This window comes from Chanodichthys erythropterus, chromosome 11, assembly GCF_024489055.1.
Source record: "Chanodichthys erythropterus isolate Z2021 chromosome 11, ASM2448905v1, whole genome shotgun sequence".
Taxonomy (NCBI): domain Eukaryota; kingdom Metazoa; phylum Chordata; class Actinopteri; order Cypriniformes; family Xenocyprididae; genus Chanodichthys; species Chanodichthys erythropterus.
The window spans coordinates 14,288,339-14,315,062 of NC_090231.1; the positions used below are offsets into that span (position 1 = coordinate 14,288,339).

The following is a 26,724-nucleotide window of genomic DNA, read 5'->3' on the forward strand; positions in this document are numbered from 1 at the left end:
CTACTTTCTCTCTTCTTTTCCTCCTCCTATCTGCTTCTCAGTTAAAGGAGGACTGGCAGTATGTTGCCATGGTGGTTGATCGACTCTTTCTCTGGATCTTTGTGATTTTTACCACCGTTGGGACACTGGGCATTTTTGCTGATGCCAGCTTCAATGCGACACCCACTGACCCCTTCCCCTAAATCTGACAGTTGTTCTCTCCAGCCTTGAACCTCAAAAAACATTGGCATATGATGTGTTAGATACTGTTCTGTGCACATTTATGACCTTTTACTGTTAAAAAAATTGTTCAAAATATTTTGAACTTTCTACTAATCAAAGAATCATGAAAAAATATTTCACGGTTTCCACAAAAATATTAAGCAGCACAACCTTTCTCAACATTGAGAATAATAAGAAATGTAACTTGAGCAACAAATCAACATATTAGAATGATTTCTGAAGGATCATGTGACAAAGAAGACAATGTGGCAAAAAAAAATTCAGCTTTGCATCACAGTAATAAATTACATTTTAAAATATATTCAAATATTTTTGATCAAATAAATGCAGCCATGGTAAACATAAGAGAGTTCTTAAAAAAACAAAAACAAAAAAAACATTAAAAATTCTTACTGACCCCGATCTTTTGGAGGGTACACCCTCAGAAAAAAGGTACAAAAGCTGTCACTGGGGCAGCACCCTTTCAAAAGGATAAATATGCACAATTTAGGTACTAATATGCAACCTTTAGGGGTAAATAAGGTACAAAGGTGTACCTTTTAAAAGGGTGCCACCCCAGTGACAGCTTTTTTTCTGAGAATGTAGTGTATATGCATTTATGCATGATGTGTAAGGATTTGTTTTGATACCCAGTGTGATTTGTGCTCTTAAATGTGTGATTATGTTTTTAAAGAAAGTGTGGTGAATGAAGAGCAAAGGTGGTGGTCAAGAAAATCTGTCTGTCCCTCTGTCCATCCGTTCCAACATTTTGATTGCAAATAATATGATCAGCATAATAAACTGTATGAAAAGGTACCTGTTTGGGCTTTCGTGTTCTTGAATGAGCTGCCCTGTCCTTTACAAAAACTAGTCTGTATAAACTATTCTATAACTGTCCCTTAAACAAACGAGATCTCAGAAGATTCAGAATTGACTTGTATGAGGCTGAAAAGATTTACAAAAGTAACTCTAAAAGCCTTGATGTTCATCAACCCACATTAAGACTAATTATGTATAAATTACACAATGAACGAGCTGAATAAACTTAGCTAGCCAGCTCTATCACTCCCCACTAACTCTTTAGTGCTTAGTGTTTAAGGGTGTTTTGAGTGGGAAATTTTCCAGAGGAGATTGTTTGTGGGCCTTGTGTTGTACTTGTCTGAGTTTAATTTACAGCCTGATCATGCTTCCTGTCAGCATCTTGGGTTATAGTCGTCTAAAGCATGTTGACTGGGGTCTAAATCAATAAACAGCAGTTACTGCAATCTTCGATATTCCTAAAATTACATTACCCAGTATGGTAACTTGTGACAAGAACCTTTGCATGCTTTTGAGGAATTTTTTAAGCTGAAAAAATATTTTTTAGTTTGAAATATGCAGTTTTCATTGCTGCTAATTTCTGAGCAATACAGTGAGAGGCTGAGAATGAGTTTTTGTGTGTTTTTTGTTAAATGCCTTTAAAGGTGGCCTAGAACCAGTTTTTACAAGATGTAATATAAGTCTAAGGTGTCCCCTGAATGTGTCTGTGAAGTTTCAGCTCAAAATACGCCATAGATTTTTTTTTATTAATTTTTTTAACTGCCTATTTTGGGGCATCATTAACTATGCACCGATTCAGGCTGCGGCCCCTTTAAATCACGCGCTCCCTGCTCCCCTGAGCTCTCAACTATAATACAGTGCATTTACAAAGTTCACACAGCTAATATAACCCTCAAATGGATATTTACAAGATGTTCATCATGCATACTGCATGCATGCGTCGGATCATGTGAGTATAGTATTTATTTGGATGTTTACATTTGATTCTGAATGAGTTTAAGTCTGTGCTTCGTGGCTAAAGCTAACATTACACACTGTTGGAGAGATTTATAAAGAATGAAGTTGTGTTTGTGCATTATACAGACTGCAAGTGTTTAAAAATGAAAATAGCGATGGTAAGAAACGAAGGTAACTTTAACCACATTTAACAGTACATTAGCAACATGCTAACAAAACATTTAGAAAGACAATTTACAAATATCACTAAAAATATCATGTAATCATGGATCATGTCAGTTATTATCGCTCCATCTGCCATTTTTCGTTATTGTTCTTGCTTGCTTACCTACTTACTCTGATTCAGCTCTGCACAGATCCAGACGTTAATACTGGCTGCCCTTGTGTAATGCCTTGAACATGGGCTGGCATATGCAAATATTGGGGGCGTACATATTAATGATCCCGACTGTTACGTAACAGGCGGTGTTATTTTGAGATTTGCCTGTTCTTCGGAGGTCTTTTAAACAAATTAGATTTACATAAGAAGGAGGAAGCAATGGAGTTTGAAACTCAATGTATGTCTTTTCCATGTACTGAACTCTTGTTATTCAACTATGCCAAGGTAAATTCAATTTTTGATTCTAGGGCACCTTTAACACAAGACTGGTGGAGAGATGGGTTAAAAACTTCATGCCTTCTTGTTGACCACTGTGTATGTGTTTCAGGTTCTGATATCTGTATTGGGACACAATTTCTGACAGAATGCATCCAATGCAGTGGTTGATTACTGACCCTATACCCTTCAAAATTAACCCCATTCACTTCCATTGTAAATGCATTACTAACCTGTATTCTTGCATTGTATCACACATCCATATGTATAAATTATTTTAAATTTTTCTTTTCTTTTCTTTTCTTTTCTTTTCTTTTCTTTTCTTTTCTTTTTTTGGTGGTGAAACCAGCAAATAAATATTCCTAATTCTGCTTTGCTGAAAATACAGTATTGTGTTCAAGACAGATTCTTGTACAATATCAATTATTACATAGATTACAATTACAAAAGATTTCTATTTCAAATAAATGATCTATCTATCTATCTATCTATCTATCTATCTATCTATCTATCTATCTATCTATCTATCTATCTATCTATCGTTCTATCTATCTATCGTTCTATCTATCGGTCTATCATCTGTCTGTCTCAACATTTTGATTGCAAAAAATATGATCATCATAATAATTTGAGTGAAAGGGTACCTTTTGGTTGGCAGTTATGTTTTTTCGGTACTTTCAGTGATTGCATTCATTTAAAATACAAAAAAAAAATGCATATCCAGTAATGGTGAAATCAGGCATTATGAGAGCTAGCTAATATTTGCTCTGTTACATTACTGAACATACATTACGTTCAGCATTACATACAGTGGTTTAATAGTAACATCATTAAAATTGCAGGCTTAACACGAAAATATAAACGAGGCATTCACACAGCTGCGTCTCTCTCACACAGTTTGGAAGTAATTGAAATGACAATAGACTATTGTACGTGGTGAACAAATAATTTGCAGAAGTCTGCCAGCAGAAGCAGAATAGCCATTTTCTTTCTGGAACAAATCAGAGCGCTACTGACAGACTTGGAAAAGAGGTGCTGCAATAATGTAAAATATGGGAAAATGTTTTGAAAACCTATTCTTGTAGAGCCCAAACACAAAATCAAGACTTTTTAAAAGGGCATAGTAAAGCATCTTTTACACTTTAATTCATTTTGAAAAATGGCAAAAGGTTATTTTTAGAGTTAGAATATTATTATATATTAGGCTATATTGAGAACAAGTGTGAAAGGGAAGTCCCTACAAAAGTATGCGAGCAGTGTGTATGCGAGTATGTTCACTGATGTCCTATCTCACCCTCCAGAAAAGAACAGTCATGCCCACCTCTTCCCTTTGTTCTCCCACAAAAATATCCCCACTGCCACACACACACACACACACACTCTCACACACCATCAACAGGTGCCTTCCAGGGCTGCCATAGAGCCCAAACACATTCCTTTCTCCCTCCCATAATTCTTTGGCCTCCCAACCAATCAAAGACCTGCATTTCATAAGTCAGGTTGCAGGGAGGAGAAAAATGATGAGGTGACCATGTCAGGGGTTGGTAGGAAAGGTTCGGCCCTGTCACTGCTATTGAAATTAACAGAATCACATCAGGCTGTCAGTTAGTGAGAGTACTAGACACTGTGGCCCGGGATATGCTAGTTTGTGCGAGCTTGTTAAGGTGTGTTTGTACGTGGTGCCAGTGGTGACAGCTGGTGCTAGCTGAAGGGACCAAACTGTGGATATACAGATTGTACTTAAAATGAAGACTCTCCTTTGGTTCCTGTTGTATTGCTGGCTTCTAACTCTCACAGGTAATACAGATCTGGTAGCTGTGTGTCCTTTTGATTTGGGAAGAGAGCATTTTTGTTGACAAATTTACACTACCGTTCAAAGTTTTGGGGTTGGTGAGATTATTTAATGTTTTTGAAAGAAGTCTCTTTTGCTCACCAAGGCTGGATTTATTTGATTAAATACAGTAAAACAGTAATATTGTAAAATATTTAAAATAACTGTTTCCTAATGTAATATATTTTTAAATGTAATTCATCCCTGTGATTCAAAGCTGAATTTTCAGCATTATTACTCCAGTCTTCAGACACATGATCCTTCAGAAATCATTCTATTCTGATGATTTACTGCTTAAGAAACATTTATTATTATTATTATGCATTTTTCAGGATTCTTTGATGAATAAAAAGTTTAAAAGAACATAATTTATTTGAAATTGAAACGTAAAAGGCAATGTAAAAGTATTTGCTTTCTCTTTTGATCAATTGAACACATTGTTGCTGAATAAAAGGTTTTTTTTTTTTTATAAAAACATTTACTGACCTTTACTTTGAAATATATATAGTTTGAATATATATAGACATATATAAGTGTGTTGTGTGTGTTTATAACAGTTTATGCATTCTTATTAATTGTTATTACAAATTCCAAAAAAGTTGGGACACTGTACAAATTGTGTATAAAAACAGAATGCAATGATGTGGAAGTTTCAAATTTCAATATTTTATTCAGAATATAACATAGATGACATATCAAATGTTTAAACTGAGTAAATGTATCATTTTAAGGGAAAAATAAGTTGATTTTAAATTTCATGGCATCAACACATCTCAAAAAAGTTGGAACAAGGCCATGTTTACCACTGTGTGGCATCCCCTCTTCTTTTTATAACAGTCTGCAAAAGTCTGGGGACTGAGGAGACAAGTTGCTCAAGTTTAAAAATAGGAATGTTGTCCCATTCTTGTCTAATAGAGGCTTCTAGTTCCTCAACTGTCTTAGGTCTTCTTTGTCGCATCTTACTTTTTATGATGCACCAAATGTTTTCTGTGGGTGAAAGATCTGGACTGCAGGCTGGCCATTTCAGTAACCGGATCCTCCTTCTACGCAGCCATGATGTTGTAATTGATGCAGTATGTGGTCTGGCATTGTCATGTTGGAAAATACAAGGTCTTCCCTGAAAGAGACGATGTCTGGATGGGAGCATATGTTGTTCTAGAACTTGAATATACCTTTCAGCATTGATGGTGCCTTTCCAGATGTGTAAGCTGCCCATGCCACACGCACTCATGCAACCCCACACCATCAGAGATGCAGGCTTCTGAACTGAGCGCTGATAACAACTTGGGTTGTCCTTGTCCTCTTTAGCTTGGCATCCCAGTTTTCCAAAAAGAACTTCAAATTTTGATTCGTCTGATCACAGAACAGTTTTCCACTTTGCCACAGTCCATTTTAAATGAGCCTTGGCCCAGAGAAAACGCCTGCGCTTCTGGATTATTTTTGATAAGGCTTCTTTTTTGACCTTTAGAATTTTTACCTATAAAGTCCAAAATGAGCCAATATTTGGCATGATATTTCAAAATGTCTCACTTTCAACATTTGATATGTTATCTATATTCTATTGTGAATAAAATATAAGTTTATGAGATTTGTAAATTATTGCATTCCCTTTTTATTCACAACTTGTACAGTGTCCCAACTTTTTTGGAATCGGGTTTGTAAATTAAATATGTACAGTAATACATTTTGTATATGGGTCAATGATGTCCGTTTTTTCCAAAGGCCTTAATAATAATAAAAAACAAAAGATATGACAGGTATTACAACTAGATCTGTTTTAATGAATTTAAAAGGTTTTAATTATATTTTGCTACATATAAGGGTATTTTAAAGATTTTGAAGTGTCAAAAGTCGTTCGGTTTAACTGTCCAAAGGCCTATACAGCCATTTCATTGGTGATTAAAATATCATAAAATGTAATAAATGTATCTATTTTTTATTTTGGCATGATTTTTTAACATAATTTATTAACATAGTGCAAAATGTAGAATGTACATGGTCGTGAAGCAAAGTAACTAACTCTCTTAACTATTTGAAAAATGAATGTTTTAACTTGCTCATACGCATGTCCCGAAACATCAGGTCATTCTGTACAACCGCTATAAAACATGGAAAATGTTGTAATATTTTAAAAACTTGTACTAAACATAAAATGTAACTTATCTAGCTAGCTAGATATCAGCCTGTTAGCATTGTTTGAAAATATCGTCATTCGGTAAAACCAAAAGCGTCATTCGGTAAATCCGAAATTTTGGTTAAACCAAATGTTAAATCAAATTTTGTCCATCTTATAAAAACCACAATCTCATTGCTAGCACTTAATAAAACTTCAAAATTAATTATATCTCCATTATGTTTTTTTTTACATTTATTCATCCATATCCGTCAGAGACCAATATACATTACATATGTGTATATAATAAATTATTTATTTTATAGTTTTTTCATTGCAGTATGTGGACGTTTATTTGAATGTCATCATGGATAGTAACAGGTGTATATTTCACAATCGTGTGTCAGTTAAATGCTTTCATCAACTGTAAAGAAGTGCATCACTCTGACATACAATCCATATAATGTTTAGAATGCTACAGCATATTTGGCCTTGTAATAAGGAGACAAAAAAAGCAGCACTGAGGCCAGTCACTCCTCCGTGTGTTGAAATGGGTCGGCCCATTCTTAGAAAACCCTTTTTATGACTGCAAGTCAGAAAAAGAGTTCTGTCCTGGGGTTATTTTGTTTAAGAATAAAGGAGAGCAAAGGATTATATGCTAGAGTAAAACAAGCATATGTTTGTGTGTGTCAAGGGGCATCTGAAGCTGAACGGAGGCTTCTGGAGGATTTGTTTCAGGATTACAACCTGAAGGTGCGACCAGCACGTACCTGGAATGAGCGAGTGATGGTCCGAGTGGGAATGACTTTAGTACAGCTCATCAGCTTGGTATGATACACATAACTCTCACACATAACCACGTCCAAACACACACTTGCCAATGTGGAATTACTTACTGATCCTCTCTTTATTCATTCTTTTTTTCCAAAGCATTTCTCATTCTCTCTGTCATCACTCACACAGTTTGTGTTCGGTGACATTCACAGCAGGCTGTTGGAGATCAGCGGCCCAGCTGCCTCTATCGTACCCACTGGGCCGTGCAGCCAACGCTTCAGCAACATTTCCTTAACATTACAGAAACATTAGCACTCGGTCCCCTATCGACGAGCGCTTTCCAGTCATGAGGCATCATGAGGCCTCATGGAGCATTAGCTTTCATATGGAAGGACTGACTGTGACAGCATGCCACACTCTACACACGTTAGCGCCATGCTAATGTCACTATCTCTCCTCTCTCGCAGAATGAGAAGAATGAAGAGATGACAACAAACGTGTTTATGAATATGGTGAGAGGCAAACCATTTATCTCGTCCCTTCTTACCACTGTTTATTTTCTGCCTAAATTGACTTGTCACTTTTTATAACCGCAAATAATTTCTGTCTTTTCTTTTCTTTTTTAAAACTGTCTCATGTGCTTTCATCTGATGTAGAGCAAATAAGTGTGCCCGAGATGCTCAGTAGAATGATGCTGTGTGTGTGTGTGTGTGTGTGTGTGTGTGTACTTGTTTAACCTACATTAGAATAAACAGATTGTACATGGAAAACCAATGTGTGTGTGTGTGTGTGTGTGAGAGAGAGAGACAGACAGACAGACAGACAGAGAATGTTTACTTAGCTAAGAGGATAAGGTTTGGGGATAAATTTGTTTCCAAAATATCTGTCAAAATTTAAAGGTGATAGAGAGGATTTTTTTGTCGACTGAGAATCCAAAGACTGTTACTGAGTTTTTGAAATGAGCGCAAAGGAACGCCTCCCAAAACTCATGCACGAGTATTAGAACACGAGTGTTTACCACCGGCATTCGCTGTGTCGTGTTTGTGGATTCATTATGTCGGACTCACCGCAGGTAACTCATAATCTGCAGTTGTTACTCCTGACAAAAACATTGTATGCGGCGCCTGTGGAGTGTGGAAAGTTACTGGAGCGCGCAGCCGCGCTCGTCTCTCACAAGGAACGTCACGGCAGTGATTGACAAGCCAGAGGGCCAATCGTTTACGTGATGATCGCGTAAACGATTGGCTGATGTTTTTAAGGCCCTACCTCATGCACAGATGATGTATATTTATATTATTACTTTCAGTGCACCTAATAAATAGTCTTTTATCAGTTAGTAAAGACAGTTTCAAGTAATATTGCAAAAATTTATAAAACAAAACATCCTCTTTAGCACCTTTAAGGGACAAGGAAACAAAGATATCCTCATTTGGACAGACCATTAAACTTAATGGTAACACTTTACAATAAGGTTTGTTTGTTAACACTGGTTAATGTATTAACTAACGTGAACTAACATTGAACAATACATTTGATACCGTATTTGTTAAACTTTGTTAACTTTAGTTAATAAAAATCCAGCTGTTCATTGTTTGTTCACAGTGCATTAACTATTAGTAAATGTTGAAATTAATATGAACAAAGATTAATAAATGATTTAGTGCAGTTCATTATTAGTTCACGTAAACTAATGTAGTTAACTAATGTTAACTAATGAACCTTATTGTAAAGTGGTCTAATAAAAGTGTTTAGCACTGTATATATTTCAAATAAGTGCTGTTCTTTTGAACTATCTATGTACATGGTTGTATCATGGTTTTCCCAAAAATATTAAGCAACTATTTTCAACATTCATAATAATCAGAAATGTTTCTTAAAGGGTTAGTTCACCCAAAAATAAAAATTCTGTCATTTATTACTCACCCTCATGCTGTTCCACACCCATAAGACCTTTGTTCGTCTTCGGAACACAAATTAAGATATTTTAGTTGAAATCCGATATCTCTGTGAGGCCTCCATAGGGAGCAATGACACCTCCTCTCTCAGGATCCATTAATGTACTAAAAACATATTTAAATCAGTTCATGTGAGTACAGTGGTTCAATATTAATATTAGAAAGCGACAAGAATATTTTTGAAGCGCAAAAACAAAATAACGACTTATTTAGTGATGGCCGATTTCAAAACAATGCTTCATGAAGCTTCGGAGCACAAATGAATCAGTGTGTCGAATCTGCTGTTCGGAGCGCCAAAGTCACGTGATTTCAGCAGTTGGCAGTTTGACGCGATCTGAATCATGATTCGACACACTGATTCATTTGTGCTCCAAATCTTCCTGAAGCAGTGTTTTGAAATCTGTCATCACTAAATAAGTCGTTATTTTGTTTTTTTGGCGCACCAAAAATATTCTCGTCGGTTTATAATATTAATATTGAACCCCTGTACTCACATGAACTGATTTAAATATGTTTTTAGTACATTAATGGATCTTGAGAGAGGAGGTGTCATTGCTCTCTATGGAGGCCTCACGGAGCCATCGGATTTCAACTAAAATATCTTAATTTGTGTTCTGAAGATGAACGAAGGTCTTACGGGTGTGAAATGGCATGAGGGTAAGTAATAAATGACAGAATTTTCATTTTTGGGTGAACTAACCCTTTAAGCATATCAGCATATTAGAATGAGTTCTGAAGGATCATGTGTCTGAAGACTGGAGCAATGATGCTGGAAATTCAGCTTTGATCACAGGAATAAATTACATTTTAAAATATATTATAGTAGAAAACAGTTATTTTACAATGTAATAATATTTCACAATATTACTGTTTTTACTGTATTTTTGCTCAAATATATGCATCCTTGGTGAGCAGAAGAGACTTCTTAAAAATAAATAAATAATAAAAAAATTTGTACTGACCCCAAACATTTGAATGATAGTGTGTATATATAAACAGTATGCATCTTTGTATCTCTCTTTTCAAGGAATGGACTGACTACAGGTTATCTTGGAATCCTGTGGACTATGACAGCATTGATGTTGTGCGAATTCCTCCCCTAAAAGTTTGGCGTCCAGACATCTACCTAATAAACAAGTGAGAACATCCTCATATAATGCCACACTGACAAACAAGAAGAGCATGATCTGCAGCATTTATAAAAGGACACCTGCCACAGTTTCTTTCTTTAACTGAATGTTGGTGAAAGGCGTTTGTCATTTGTTAAAGGGATAGTTCACCCAAAAATGAAAATTGAAAAAATAATTTACTCACCCTCAAGTTGTTCCAAATCTGTATAAATTTCTTTGTTTGGTTGAACACAAAGGAAGATTTTTTGAAGAAAGTTTGTAACCAGGCCGCTTTGGGGCACAATTAACTTCCATAGTAGGAAAAAAAAATACTATGCAAGTCAGTGGTGCTCCAGAACTGTTCAGTTTTCCACAGTCTTCAAAATATCTTTCTTTGTGTTCAACAGAATAAAGACATTTCTGCAGGTTTGGAACAACTTGAGGATGAGTAAATGATGACAGAATTTTTATTTTTGGGTGAACTATCCCTTTAATATGAATGGAAAACAAATCTACCAATGGAACAAAACATATATTCAAGATAAACTGTCTGAAATTCTTTTAATCTTATGTAAATGTAACATGTTTTGAGGTTGTTTGTACTTAAGACAAGACTACATTTTTGCAGTGCAATCTAATAATTGTTTTAATTAGTTTGTAGGAACTTGCTGAATATTAAGAAGGCAGAATCAAATAGCTGTTTGGTTTAAATGATACTAAAACATCTAAACTGCAAATAACACATGGACTATGCAATGTTCTCTTTGTGTTTAATAGTAATGATGGTCAGTTTGACGTTGCCCTGTATGTGAACGTGCTTGTGAGGAGTGATGGAACCGTCTCCTGGTATCCACCAGCCATCTACCGCAGCTCCTGTTCCATAGAGGTACATGTAAACTTGTTAGTATTCACACATTAAAGGAATGTTCTGGGATCAGTTGAACTAGACTTCCATTGCAAATGCATTGAATGTACGAATGTCCTTTTTTATAAATGTCAGAATCACAGAAACTATTGTTAGTTTAATTTGTATTGAACCTTAAACATTCCCTTAACACTGTTGGCATATTACTGATTTAAATGCTTAAAGCTAGGGTGTGAGACTAGAGGCTAGCAATGGCAAGCTACCTTTGAAAGCATGAGATCCCGCCCTCCATTCATACCGCTCTCCAAAGCCATGCCTCCTCCAAAACACATGAATGCGCACAGCCAGATCAAAGTCTGCAAAGAGTCTCTGCATTAAATTGTCTCATGTCTCAAAACATTACATTAATAATGAATGTAAACAACTTGCAGACTTGTACCACCTGACTGCTGTAGATTAATTTCGGCACTCATAGTGTTGCCAATGAAACGCATAAATCCAAGTCTGAGGATGTGAACAGCTCTAAGTAGAGCATCACAGGTTGCCATCTCTTAATTACTGTAACTATGACATGACGTGAACGCAGCATAAGCTTGTTATTTTGGTTTAGGCCACTGCTGTTTGTTTGTGCCGCTTGGTGACTATCTGTCTACAACTGTGCATAGCCTTACAGAACATGCTGATGACATGTGATTTCTAGTGAGCAGGTTGCAAACCGAATACAATGATTGGACAGACATTTTTTGATAATAACATCGTCGTCTCCTTTGTCTTATGTGAAGAACTGAAGACAAATGCAAAAAATAGCTGTCGCCCAAGCAACAGAGATCACTACAGCTATCGATGGCATCTTAGAAGTGTGTGATAAACATCGGCGCATCTATGACGTAGGAGCTAGCGACGACTTATGATGACGTGTGACGGTCTAGTAGTGGTGTCCCATTTCTTAGGGGAATATTTTCAGCCCTAGGCAAGGGGAAGGGGAAGGGGTAGGCATAGGGGGAAGGGGAAGGGGAAGGGGTATAAAATAGAATTGGGATTGGGCCTAAGACTTCCACATAATATATATATATATATATCCACACTCACCTAAAGGATTATTAGGAACACCTATTCAATTTCTCATTAATGCAATTATCTAATCAACCAATCACATGGCAGTTACTTCAACTTCAGTTGCTTGCCATTTAGGGGTGTGGTCCTGGTCAAGACAATCTCCTGAACTCCAAACTGAATGTCAGAATGGGAAAGAAAGATGATTTAAGCCATTTTGAGCATGGCATGGTTGTTGGTGCCAGACAGGCCGGTCTGAGTATTTCACAATCTGCTCAGTTACTGGGATTTTCAAGCACAACCATTTCTAGTGTTTACAAAGAATGGTGTGAAAAGGGAAAAACATCCAGTATGCGGCAGTCCTGTGGGTGAAAATGCTTTGTTGATGCTAGAGGTCAGAGGAGAATGGGCCGACTGATTCAAGCCGATAGAAGAGCAACTTTGACTGAAATAATCACTCGTTACAATCGAGGTATGCAGCAAAGCATTTGTGAAGCCACAACACGCACAACCTTGAGGCAGATGGGCTACAACAGCAGAAGACCCCACCGGGTACCACTCATCTCCACTACAAATAGGAAAAAGAGGCTACAATTTGCACAAGCTCACCAAAATTGGACAGTTAAAGACTGGAAAAATGTTGCCTGGTCTGATGAGTTTTGATTTCTGTTGAGACATTCAGATGGTAGAGTCAGAATTTGGCATAAACAGAATGAAAACATGGATCCATCATGCCTTGTTACCACTGTGCAGGCTGGTGGTGGTGGTGGTGTAATGGTGTGGGCGATGTTTTCTTGGCACACTTTAGGCCCCTTAGTGCCAATTGGGCATCGTTTAAATGCCACAGTCTACCTGAGCATTGTTTCTGACCATGTCCATCCCTTTATGACCACCATGTACCCACCTCTGATGGCTACTTCCAGCAGGATAACGCACCATGTCACAAAGCTCGATTCATTTCAAATTGGTTTCTTGAACATGACATTGAGTTCACTGTACTAAAATGGCCCTCACAGTCACCAGATCTCAACCCAATAGAGCATCTTTGGGATGTGGTGGAACGGGAGCTTCGTGCCCTGGATGTGCATCCCACAGATCTCCAACTGCAAGATGCTATCGTATCAATATGGGCCAACATTTCTAAACAATGCTTTCAGCACCTTGTTGAATCAATGCCACGTAGAATTAAGGCAGTTTCTGAAGGCGAAAGGAGGTCAAATACAGTATTAGTATGGTGTTCCTAATAATCCTTTAGGTGAGTGTGTGTATATATATATATATATATATATATATATATATATATATATATATATATATATATATATACTTTTTTCTCTCCACTTTGGGTAGCTTCTATCTCATTCATCCACACCATTTCAATCAAGCACAATACATGCATTCTCATATTTGAAATTTAGTGTAGACAGGTTTGTTGCACAATGACTTAATAGAAGAAAACAACCTATATTTACATGCATGCAAAGTGGATTGTACAAGACAAACTTTGCAATGTTAAATGAAGAAAAAAAAGGTTATGCAACAACCATGAGGCACTGGTACACTAGTGTTGCATTTGTTAAAAAGAAAGTATCAATCTTAGCCTAAAGTTTCGCCTCAAATAAAACAATGAAGACATCTGAGGTTGGTTGCAAAAACTTCTTAGAGTAGTCTTAAAAATGAATCTTTTTTTTTTTTCTTTTTTTTTTTTTTTACTTCAAGCCTGGTAATAGCTTTTTAAAGTCAGTTGCATGAAAAGGTATATCGGTTTAATTTGAATCGGAAAAGTAAGTGCCCTTTGGTTAACTGCTACTTAGTCAAACTAGTTGTTAAGTTAAAATGCAACTATGCTAAGTTTATGCAGCTGGCACCAAAAGACAAAGCTGATACCTAAATGAGACATATAAGAGAATAATCAGCCCTTAGTATCCTGAGCTTAGAGAAAGCCATAGCCTTGTGAACAGCACATCAACATTGAGACACAGCAGCTCCTCAGACAGCATGAGTTCAAATCCCAGCTAAATGTACTGTCCTGCTTCTCTTCCCTTCTCACATCTCCCATTGTTTCCTGTCTCTCATCCTACTGTCCTGTTCATTAAAGGTTAAAAACCCAATGTCATCAAAAAAAAAAGGCAACCTCTGAAAATATTTTTACAATAAAGAGATTTCTTGTTTCTCATTTTGGACTCCTTTCTCTCAGAACTTTGTCATGTCTCAGTTGTGTCTACTTTTATTTCTCTTAAGGCATTTTAGGAGAAACATCTGAGACAGTGTTGATACTACAATGAGAGATATATGAGAATCACAACTAAGTCTCATGAGCTTAGAAAGAGCAAGCTCTGAGAAATAAAATATTCCTATAATGGAGTCTTGAAAGAGACTGCAGCAAGACAATAAAGAGATGTTCTATGTTTCTTCCACCACATTCTCAGTTTAAATCCTTTTCTCTCAGATATTTCTCATGTCTCAGTTGTGTCTACTCTTATTTATCCTAAGGAATTTTAGGAGACACATGTGAAACACTGCTGATCCTAAAATGATAGATATGTGAAAATCACAACTAAGTCTCACAAGCTTAGAAAGAGCAACCTCTGAGCAATAAAATGGAGCCTTGAAAGAGACTGCAGCAAGACAATAAAGAGATGTTCTAAGTTTCTTCCACCACTATCTCAGTTTTGACTCTTTTTCTCTCAGATATTTCTCATGTCTCATTTCTGTCTACTCTTATTTCTCCTAAGGAATTTTAGGAGAAACATCTGAAACTCTCTTGATACTAAAATGAGGGATATATGAGAATCACAACTAAGTCTCATAAGCTTAAGAAAAGCAACCACTGAGCAATACATTTTTTTTCTGTGGGCCTCCAAGTTGACCCTGGCAAGCTTGTTTGCTAAAAAAGGAGCGTTTCTGTCAGAGCGCTATTTTGGAAAAAATATTAGACCATTCACAGCATTTGATAGCAGTCATAAATGTTAGCCTGGTGTTTATGGCTCTGTTTGGCAAACAGGTATGTATAGTGGTATCCATACGGGTTTTGCACAAAACATGCTAGTTGATGAGTACACCAAAACAGGGGCAAATTTGACAAAGCTATATAATAAATTATCTTTACAGCCACATTCTGGGGACACCAGAGACTTATATTACATCTTGTGAAAAGGGACATAATAGATCCCCTTTAGTATTTAGACCGCTTCTATTATTGACTGCTAACAGGATGTGAAGAGAGTTTCACAAAGTATAAAAGTATAACAAAAAGTGTTTATGAAAAACATTGCCTAGCTTTAACTTTGTTATTATTTTTGTGTTGTACTTGCTAGTTAATTTCACTGTAGTTCACAGTTGTGTTCTCCATCCTTATAGGTTGCATACTTTCCATTTGACTGGCAGAACTGCACAATGGTGTTTCGTTCCTACACGTATGATTCCTCAGAAGTGGACCTTCAGTACGGTCTAGATGAAGATGGCAATGAGCTCCATGAGATAGTTATTGATGAGAATGCGTTCACTGGTTAGTGTACTTCCTTTTAAAAGTGACAACTTCCTGTTCAATGTCATAAATTGTACGAGATTGTCAGTGTTCAGTAAATATGTATATTTATTAATAATAATAAAAAAATGATTCTTCAGTCTGTTTACGGTTGCCAAGCAATGTAGCAACTTGGCACATGGCACACTCTCTCCTTCCTTCTATCTCTTTTTCTCTCACTAGTCCTCTCTCTTCCCTAAGAGAACGGTGAGTGGCAGATTTGTCACAAGCCCAGCAGAAAGAACGTCCAGGATGACTTGTATGAGGACATCACCTTCTACCTGATCATTGAGAGGAAGCCTCTTTTCTACATCATTAACATCATCGTGCCCTGCATCCTCACCAGCGTGCTGGCCATATTTGTCTTCTATCTGCCACCTGGTGCAGGTGGCCATCTTTAATTAGAAAATCAATACGATGACCGTAAACCATGCGGTTTTGTGCTCAACTTTGCTGTTTTATGAAAGTCTCTTATGTTCTCCAAGGCTGCATTTATTTGATCAAAAATACAAGAAACACAGTAATATTGTGAAATATTATTGCAATTCAAAATGTTTTCTATTTGAATAGATTTAAAAATGTAATTTATTCCTGTGATACAAAGCTGAATTTTCTCCAGTCTTCAGTGACACATCTACAATTTTTTTGCTACTCAGGAAATATTTATTATTGTTATTTTAGTTTTTTTTTATTATTATTATTATTATAGTTTTATTAATATTTTGAATTTGCTTTTATTTTCATATTTTTAGTTTCCATGTGATTTTTAGTTTAATTTTTTAGCTATTTAATTTATTATTTCAGTTTTAGGTTTATTTGTAGTTTTTATTTATTTCCAGTTAATAATTGTAGTGTTTCAACTTAGTTCATTTCCAACGGTTCTCATTTTCGTTTAGTTTTTCAAATAATATTTAGATTTTATTTCACCTTTATTTCAGTTAATAGAAATGTTTTTAATAGTTTTAGTTAATGGAAATAACCCTGATCTTTTGTCTTCATCTTTTTTTTAAGTAGCCCCCATGCGTTAAATAATTGTTTGTACGTTTACTTACAAAAGGTTTAGTGCCATAATATGTGTCCGTATATAAGATGTGTTTTCTGACCTCTCCCTCAGGTGAGAAGATGACTCTGTCCATCTCAGTCCTCATTGCCCTTACTGTTTTCATGCTGTTGTTGGCTGACAAAGTCCCAGAAACATCACTTGGCATTCCTATCATCGTTAAGTATGTAATGTTCACCATGATCCTGGTGACGTTCTCAGTCATCCTTAGCGTGGTGGTTCTGAACCTCCACCACAGGACTCCCAGCACACACCACATGCCCAAATGGGTGCGAAAGGTGACAGATCTTGATTTAAAGAGCATCTTATTCACATTACTTCATCAAATGACTTGAAACTGAAAGTTTTTCCTGGCATCTAACATTCTGCAGGTTTTCATCAACTTACTGCCTCGTTACTTGGGTGTGCTGAGGCCCCAACCTGAGGAACCGGTAGAGGACGAGACAAAAGAAAGCATCCCACTGGGTTATTTGGACCAAGGCCTCAGACCTGGAGGTGAATATTTCATCCGAAAGATCAACCCAGAGCTGGTAATGCCGTGGAGAGGAAGGTAAGTGTTCTGTGCAACAAAACATTTTAGTTAAAATCAAGCTGGTTTTTCAGACACAAAATAAACCAGCATCTGTATGTAACGGTTTGTGTGTCTTCTAAAACTTTTAAGATTATATGTGATATAAAAAAACATATGAAATAAAATGTGCTATGATGTATAGAGTTGTGTAGGGTGTTGTGCTTAAAGTAGGTTAATCGATTGCTAATCTATATATTACTAATCTATTATATAGTTGTGGCTAATCTATTGTGTGGACGGGACTTGATTGTCCATGGCAAATTGGCAAAGTGTTACTGTTTCACAGTTACTTGAAAGCTGTGTTTGATTCACTAAAAATAGCTGACACGTAAGAGTCATTCATTCTGTGATCAAACTACACTGGTTGAGCAGTATATTTTTGATTCACTAAATAGAAACAACTCATAAGCGTCATTTGTTCAGGAATCAGACTATACTAGCCGCTCTCCATATTTGGTAACACTTTAGAATAACTTACGCTATGAAGCATTAGTTAAGCATTAGTAAAAAGTTAATTCATCATTTATAAAACATTAATAGACATTAGTAAGCCATTTATGAATACAGCTATAAATGCTTTGTTCTTGATTTATAAGCATATCTATAATGAGTTTAATAATTGTATTTTCATACTTTATTAATGATCAATTTATCATTTTTAAATTATGTATTACATGATTCACAAACCAGTAATTTAGGAGTTGTCAGTGGTTCATAAGATCATTTAGGAAGTGTAAGTAAATGATTAATAAAATATTTAAATGTACATTTATGCATCTTATTATTTATACATATAGTATTAGTTACTCAGTGTGTTAATAAATGCTTTATTAACATATTCCTAGTGTCAAAACTACCTCAGTACTAACTTTAAAAATTAGAGAACAGCAGTGCAGAAGATCACTGAACCTTTAAATCTCATTTATAAAAGCTTTACAGAGCATAAATAGTCCTCACTTTAGATGAGTTCACAAAAACAGTTAACTGACCACTTCTAAATGTTTTATAATTACCTGAATTAATCATGAATTGCAGTAGGAATATGTGTTAATAAAACATTTACTAACACACTAAGTAACTATTACTATGTGTCTAAATAATAAGATGTATAAATGAATGTTTAAATAATTTATTAATCATTTATTTACACTTACTAAATGAACTACTGACAACTACTAAATAACTGGTTTGTAAATAATGTAATACTTAATTTAGAAATAATAAATTGATTATTAGTAAAGTATGAAAATACAATTATTAAACACATTATAGATATGCTTATAAATCAAGAATAAAGCAATTATAGCTGTATTTATAAACTACTTACTAATGTATATTAATGCTTTATAAGTGATTAATTAACTATTAACTAATGCTTAACTAATGCTTCATAGTGTGCAGTTATTATAAAGTGTTACCCCATATTTTTGATTCACTAAAAAGAACCGAATCATAAGAGACACTGGTTTGGGAAGCAGACTGCACTGGTTGTACTGCATGTTTTTGTTTCACTAAAAGATCCCGTTCATAAGAGACATTGGTTTGGGAATCGGACTATTAGATTTAGAACAATATTCCATCAGCACAAGCAGAAGAATGAACATGCAAGAACCATTGATGGAAGCAAATGTCATTTGGGTGGTTTTAATTTTATTTATTTATTTATTTATTTATTTATTTATTGCTAAAAATGGAATAGTTCTTAGTTCTGGAAATGGTATTTCTGGATTACTGTATAAAAGACATAGTAGTTTGCCTATTTTTTAAAATATCTTGTCAAAACTGACTGACTGCAAATGCTCAAAACAACTCCTGTTAGATACAGTTCATGTTCACAATTAATGAACACTCACTCAAACAAAAACACACTTGGGTGCCAAATCAATATGCATCAGTTTAATGTGCTTGTACCATAATCTGCTGGTGTTGGCAATATTTCTCACTTTTAAACAACTCTCATAAACGCGGATCAGGGTGGACGGATGATGAAAGTCTCTGTGCTGGCTGTTCCTCTTCTCAATCCAAGGGCATTTGATCTCAGCCCAGTTAAGCCCAGTCACCCCTCCAAAGTCGCCAGAACCTAAGCTCTTGTTGAGCTGAGGCATTAGAGCGTAATGCACACAAGAACAGCAGGGGAGGGCCGAGGGTTGAGGATGCACATAAATGGATGAATGGGAAGATGGACAGATGGATGGGTTTTCTTTGAAAACGTGCACATGACTCTGCTTCAGTGTAGAGTGTGCATGTGTATAGAAGAGACGGTCTCTATCTGTCTGTAATAGAAGCACCAAACTGTTTTGCGGACACACTGGGGTGCATATTCTCCTCCTCATCTGTTTCAGAATGGCTCATGACCCATGCCCAAACACTCTCCCTCTTATAATGTGGTGCCACAGCGTGTGCCCGCTCTTTAGCCAGTCTAACAGGTGGTCTTAAGATGGCTGCATGCTGCTAGAGCTTTATTATAGTGCTAAGCTCACAAGTCCTTCAAGAAATGCCGCCAGTCTGGAGGGCTACAGGATAACAGAAGTGATTTCAGGGAAAGTTAGTTATGTTGTATTTTTATTTTGGCATAAATGACAATCCAATGTTATAAGCAGGTGGTACTTGCTATCCAAAATTTGGAACAACCCAAAGGCCTAAATAACCTAAATTTCTTGCTAAATCTAATGATGTTTTGTCAGTAGGACTTGAGGTGTGGTCCCAAGTCTGTCTGATGTCAGAGTTTGCTTGGTGTGAAGAAATGTGTTATGAACTCAGGGCTTCCTAAAAACAGGTGTTTTTAGGCAGCAACTGGTATGAAAGCAATACAGCCTAATTTAAGGAGGTAACTGCTTTTGAAAACAATGATTTGTATTGTGATATTTTGCAAGCTGAGTGGCAAATGCACTTCTTTGCTTCTTGTCAAAAACATGAGTAAAAAATGTGTGTGTGTGTGTGTGTGTACTTGTTTTTGTGAAATATCAGGACATAAATGTGTATAATGACATGGGTATGACATGGGTATTACAAAAAAAGGTGAAATATGAGGACATTCAGCATGTCCCCACTTTTCAAAAGGCTTATAAATCACACAGAATGAGTTTTTGTGAGAAAGTAAAAGTGTGCACAGTTTCCTGTGATGGTTAGGTTTAGGGTTAGGGGTAGTGTAGGGGGATAGTAAATACGGTTTGTACAGTATAAAAACCATTATGTCTATGGAATGTCCCCACATTTCACAAAAACAAACATGTGTGTGTGTGTGTGTGTGTGTGTGTGTGTGTGTGTGTGTGTGTGTGTGTGTGTGTGTGTGTGTGTGTGTGTGTGTGTGTGTGTGTGTGTGTGTGTGTGTGTGTAAACAAATATATTCATTTTTTTTTTAGTTTAAGTTGTAGTAATTTTATGTTATTTAATTTTGTCTTTTTATTATTTTTTTCCCCCTTTTAGCTTTATTTTATTTTTAATTAGGGGCCAAGTACCAAAAGTCTTCTTCTTCTTCTTCTTTTTCTACTTCTTTTTCTTCTTCTCCTCCTAACGGGGGTTTGGAGTGTAGAAAGAATGTTGTGCTGGATTGAAAATGACACATTGCACTTTGTTGAAGAATTTGAGTAATTCTATTTGAATTTTGTAAATGTTGAGTTTTTGTATTTGATGGTGTTTATACCTGATGTTGTGTAGTTTATAAAGGTGTGTTAAATATTCAAAATCACTTTTAACACTCCCCAAGTCTATGTCAGCCTATAAAACTCTATGGTAAAAAGTTGTGAAATTTTGGAGTCTCTAACTCAATCCCGCTAGCACCCCCAACTGTTCAAGTTTGCAATCACTTTTATTCTAATAACTTTTGAACCAAGGGCTAGAAACAAATTTCTTTTTCCTCTGACTCCTTGGCTCAGGAATATTCAAATTTTCTGGAAAAAAAGCTACTTTTTCAAACTCCGCCTAGACCAAAAACAATCAAACCAGATCATCTCCAGACAAAAGTAATAAGCATTATATACAAGAGAGTGTATTTATGGGCTTTCAACCATTTTGCTTAAAATCATCTTTTTTGCAGTTGGTCTGATACTCATTGCCTTCATTTTTAGCTCCTCGTTCTGCCTCTGTGGTGCTTGGCACCTTAGCTTCTGCTTGCAGCTATATTTTAGTTTTAGTAAGTTTAGTACTTCAACTTCAACTGAATTATTTCAGTTAGAATCCAAGGCAACATTTCCACAAGTTTTCCACATTTTCCAATTTTTGTCTAATATTTATATTTGATTAGAAAGTGATCTGAAAGTGAAAAAGTGAAAAAAGTGAGTGCCAATTATGGTAATGGTAACCCATTCTTGGAATTTGTCCTCTGCGTTTAACCCATCCAAGTTAGTACACACACATTAGGAGTAGTGATTAGTGAACACACTCACTGCAAACCGTGGACACACACACACCCGGAGCAGTGGGCAGCCATTTTGCTATGGCTCCCGGGGAACGATTGGAGGTTAGGGGCCTTGCTCAAGGGCACCTCAGTCATTCCTGCCAGTATTGAGAATCAATCCTGCAACCTTCGGGATACCAGTATGACTCTCTAACCATTAGGCCATGTCTGCCCCAGATTATTCTGGCAGAACAAGCTGATTTCTTTTTTCATTCAAAGAATGAATCTTATTTCAGCTTTATTTCAATTAATGAAAATATTGCCATAAAGTGACAAACAGCTGCCCCAGGTAATCAAAGTGGTACTTGTGTCCATGATGCAGATATACTGCATAAAAAAGACCTGCAACTGTCATGGCAAATTCTATGTCCCATCAGTTCTGGTCTCAAAGAAAACTCTGAGCCAAACTTCCAGGTCACAGGAGTTTTAACTTTATTGACAAGCAACAAAGTGAGATGTCAGCTGTTCATCTGGTCATCTCACGAGTCACGACAGTTTTAACCAATGATCTCATTTGCAGATGCTCTTCTCCCTTTCTCTTCCTGGAATCTCCCAAGTGCTCCCAAGTTACTTCATTAATCTTGTTCTCTTTGTAAGGGTGACCGACTGCCAACTAATCTACATCTTTTGCCTTTCTCCCTAATTGTAAAATTCTGCCAATTGATGGCCAACCCTTTCTCATAGGCAAAATAAAACACTCCCCAGAGGCAAGAAGCCTCCAAGCGACATATTTATTTCACACCTCTTAATAATGGTCTTATTCATTTCACAGCCACCTGTTGTCTACTGGAAAAAATCCCAGACTAAGCAATATATGCTTAGTGGCCAAGCTAACTTCTCAGATACATTTGACCCTTGTAATCACAGTCACGTAGGCCATGAGGCCTCAAAATATTTCATCATAACATGGGTCGGGTCAGAGTGGTCAAGGTTGCCATGAATTTGCCATCTTCTGTTGATCCAGGAACAACATTCTTGTCGAAACATAGTCCTGACCCTATCCCTACCCCTAGCCCTAAACCTAATCCTACCCATAACTTATCCCTAAAATCAGAGGGAAATGATGGGTGAATAACACTGATGAAGAAGCCCCTGACCCTTGTGTTAAGCCTAGACTTGACATTTAACTGTAAACCTATCCCTCAACTCTGATTGGTTGATTGGAATTTTGTTCCAGAATCAATAAGAATGTTGATTCAGGAACATGTTCTACTTGGTGAAATCATGTTCACCAGTGGTCAACTAGTTGTAGTAGTTATTTGAGAAATATTTAATCATATTCTGTTCCATTCCTGGTTGTTTTTGAATGCAAAAACATGCTTCATAAATAATGCATGTCTCACCAGAGTCAAATGAATTTGTAAACTGCCTAAAATGCTTGGTAAAAGGTGTAGTTAGCTTGTTGCTCTGATGTATTCATTGATATGTATATTCAACTGTCTGGAAAACAGGTGGAAGAGTACTTGATGGAACAGTGTGGAATTTTAATCTGTGTTGAATTTATGTGGATTATGTTGCCTGAAGGTCTGTGTATATGAGTGAGTCTATGTAGATAATCATGTTAGGATGTGTCTTTATATATTAGGGGGGGGGTGTGTGCATACGGCATAGGAAGCTGAGCACGTACACCACATATATAGACAGTATAGTATGTGGAAACAAATGCTTGTATGAATTGTGTGTTTGAGTTCCTGTCTATACCCGTATGCATCTCATTGACCATGCATGTCATGTGCCGGACGTGTGGTGCTCTCTATATAATCCCTGTTGGAAAAAACTCACCCTTGAAAGAATGGGAATGTGAGGGAGGAGAGGTCAGTCCCAGACACAGCACAGCTCTCATTCATTCTGCACTGTATGACAGACTCATTCCCACTATAGCACAGAGCAACAAAATACTGACCTCTACAATGCATTCATGCTACTGTACAACACGCCATATGCAGAACTACATTACTGCATAATGCTATAAATTATTAGTGACACATACTAATTACTATTTCTCATACTTAGTAATTTATTACCATTAAATATTACATTTGGTGTCCTGCGTGGTTTATACTGCAGATAATACCTTAAAGTAACAGCAAGCTTCTCTGCAACAAGCGCACAGTGATCAGGTGATTTTTTCATAGAAGTATGATGGCAAGTTTTGAATGTCATTCCTGTTCTGAAAATGTAACAATTCAACAGCTGCAGTAAATCATTCTAAATGAGAACTGCTCTCTAAGGCTCTGTTTACAACTGGTTCACCTAAAAATGGAATTTCTGTCATTAATTACTCACCCTCATGTCGTTCCTTCGTTCATCTTCGGAACACAAATTAAGATATTTTTGAAGAAATCCGAAAGGTTTTTTATCTCCCACAGACAGCAACGTAATTACCACATTCAAGGTCCAGAAAAGTAGTGAAGACATTGTTAAAGCAGACTACAGTGGTTCAACCTTAATGAACAAAAATAACAACTTGATTCAACAAATTTGTCTCTCCCCTATCATTCTCCTACGCTGTTTACGTTCAGCACTTCCAGGTTCTATGTCAGAACGCCGGCTCATTATTGACTGGCTCCTGCATCAGCATCACACGCATGCATCGTGCTGCTCACATGAACATCTTCGGCCAATACTGAGCTGGTGTTCGGAAGTAAAACCTGGAAGCGCTGAACGTAAACAATGTAGGAGAATGACACTGAAGAGAAGATATTGTTAAATAAAGTAATTATTTTTGTTTTGTTTTTGTGCACAGGTTGAACTACTGTCGTCACGTTGACTATTTTAACAATGTCTTTACTACCTCTCTGGACCTTGAATGACTGTAATTACATTGCTTTCTATAAAAAACCTCTCATATTTCATTAAAAATATCTTAATTTGTGTTCTGAAGATGAACGAAGGTCTTACGGGTGTGGAAAGACATCAAGGTGAGTAATTAATGGCAGAAATTTCATTTTTGGGTGAACTAACTAAAAGAAGCGTTTAAGTGGATGCCGCTAAACAGGGTCAACAGATGTAAACAGGGTCTAAAATGTTTTGAGCTTGTCCACTTTCGACCACTTCCAGAGGTAGTTGAAAACGCATTTGACCAGATTGATTTTGTAGTGTAGACACTCGTGTGATCGAATATGTTCAAAGAGCCAAAAAAGATTGCCTACTCTTTGCTTTCTGACCTAACACCTAAACATTATGGGAAGCGCACTAGCCAGATGGGATTATGGGCCCTATTTTAACAATCTAAACGCAAAGTGTAAAGCGCACGGCGCAGGTGCACTCAGGGCGTGTCCAAATCCACTTTTGCTATTTTAACGACGGAAAAACGGTCGGTGTGCCGGGGCGCATTTTTGAAATGGGTTGTCACTATTCTCTTAATGAGTAATGGGCGTAACGTTCAATAAACCAATCAGAGTGTCATCTCCCATTCCCTTTAAGAGCGAGATGCACTCGCGCCATGGCGGATTGCTATTTACATGGCGGAATTTGTTGGCGGAAAAGCTGAACGCTTTTCAAGCGAAGAAACCGATCTGCTCGTGCACGAAGTTAAAGCGGGCTTGCAAATGCAGGCTTTCAAATAGTAGTAATAGGCTCAATTGAAAATAGGTAGCCTAATTCTAATACACGCAATGACTATTCATCATTACATTTTTATATTTATGTAGCCTACACAATAATATTCTTTTACACTGTAATCCTTTTGTTTTTAATATTTGGCATGTTTGTGTGATGCGCATCCCTGTGTGTAATAAGCAAAGTCAACGTGCACGTGGTCTATGGCGCAGTCTATTTTCAGCTCCTTAAAATAGCAATGCGCCGGCAATGCGCCTGAACACACCTCTTTTTTAGACCAGCATGCTCATGGGCGCACTAACTGGCGCAAATGCATTTACTAATTTAAGGACATGGCGCTGAACGGGAAAACGCGAACGGCACCGGGCGCAAACTAGCAAACATACTTGCGCTGTGCCTTGCGGGTGTATTATAGGGCCCTTAATCTTTTTCGGCTGAAGACTTAAGTTTGGTTTGAAGATGAAAAATGTGCCAAGCACAATGTTCTCTCACCAGGTGTAAACAGATCGGATCAGATCGACCAAAACCTCGGGATCTTAATACCAGGAAATAATAGGGCCTAATTCACGAGTACACATAAACATATAATTAGATTTTGCACGTATTTGGCGTGCTGTCCAGGGGGAAGGCTCCGAGCTCGGAATTTTGGCCCGAACCCAGAGTACTCCCCCCGGATGTGGTTATGAGAGATAGAATTTAGAAGTGAGGAGATGGGGTGGTGGAGGGATGCTGATAAACTGTCAATCGAACGGAGGTAAGTCTGCAGTATATATACCTCCATTGGTTGATTAGCTGAATGCTTTCCACTTGTGATGAATAGTCTAATTATCTGCACCTGCTCCTCTCGAATTTTGTTAATAAAACATCATATGTTGCCCTGGTTTTTTAGAGTGTGTCGCTGTCACTTACAGACTAGTCGGGCCATGGAACAGGTCTTATTTTTCAGGATAAAAGAGAGAGACAGGGACATATAGCACATTAAACCTATATGCAGTTCCAGTGGTTCTCAAACTTTTTAGGCCAAGGTGTCCTGTGTGAAACCATCTAGTGCGTCTAGTCACCAATATTTCTTTTTTTCTTTCAGCATTGAGTAAATTGAAATCTGAGTGAAAGTTAAGGAATTATAAGCACTTTTTAGTGATAATTGTTACAATATAAATTGTAAAGAGGACCTATTGTACTTTTTTACATGTTCAACTATATTCAGTGATCTGCAGAGTTGACACTCGCGGTAATGGTTTTTTGAGCATTATAAACCATGAAAACCTAACTAGTAGAGCCCAAAAACAAAATCAAGACTTTGTAAAAGGGCATAATAGGTCTTCTTTAAGAATTGTG

The 26,724-nt window shown here is 36.8% G+C and overlaps 1 protein-coding gene across 4 annotated transcripts in view; it reads left to right on the forward strand.

The window, feature by feature from the left end:
* LOC137031130 (acetylcholine receptor subunit beta-like) overlaps positions 1 to 26,724 on the forward strand; it is a 52,156-nt gene that overhangs the window by 22,858 nt on the left and 2,574 nt on the right. The window contains exons 1-9 of one of the 4 annotated variants that reach the window (XM_067401800.1): positions 3,136 to 4,369; positions 7,211 to 7,344; positions 7,758 to 7,802; positions 10,273 to 10,382; positions 11,132 to 11,240; positions 15,633 to 15,780; positions 16,000 to 16,185; positions 16,913 to 17,136; positions 17,230 to 17,408. In XM_067401800.1, the coding sequence (XP_067257901.1) occupies positions 4,318 to 4,369; positions 7,211 to 7,344; positions 7,758 to 7,802; positions 10,273 to 10,382; positions 11,132 to 11,240; positions 15,633 to 15,780; positions 16,000 to 16,185; positions 16,913 to 17,136; positions 17,230 to 17,408 (1,187 nt within the window). In that variant the 5' untranslated portion in view covers positions 3,136 to 4,317. Of the gene's footprint in view, positions 1 to 41; positions 2,976 to 3,135; positions 4,370 to 7,210; positions 7,345 to 7,757; positions 7,803 to 10,272; positions 10,383 to 11,131; positions 11,241 to 15,632; positions 15,781 to 15,999; positions 16,186 to 16,912; positions 17,137 to 17,229; positions 17,409 to 26,724 lie in introns of those variants that run through there. The other 3 variants (XM_067401801.1, XM_067401798.1, XM_067401799.1) reach the window with 3 other exon arrangements.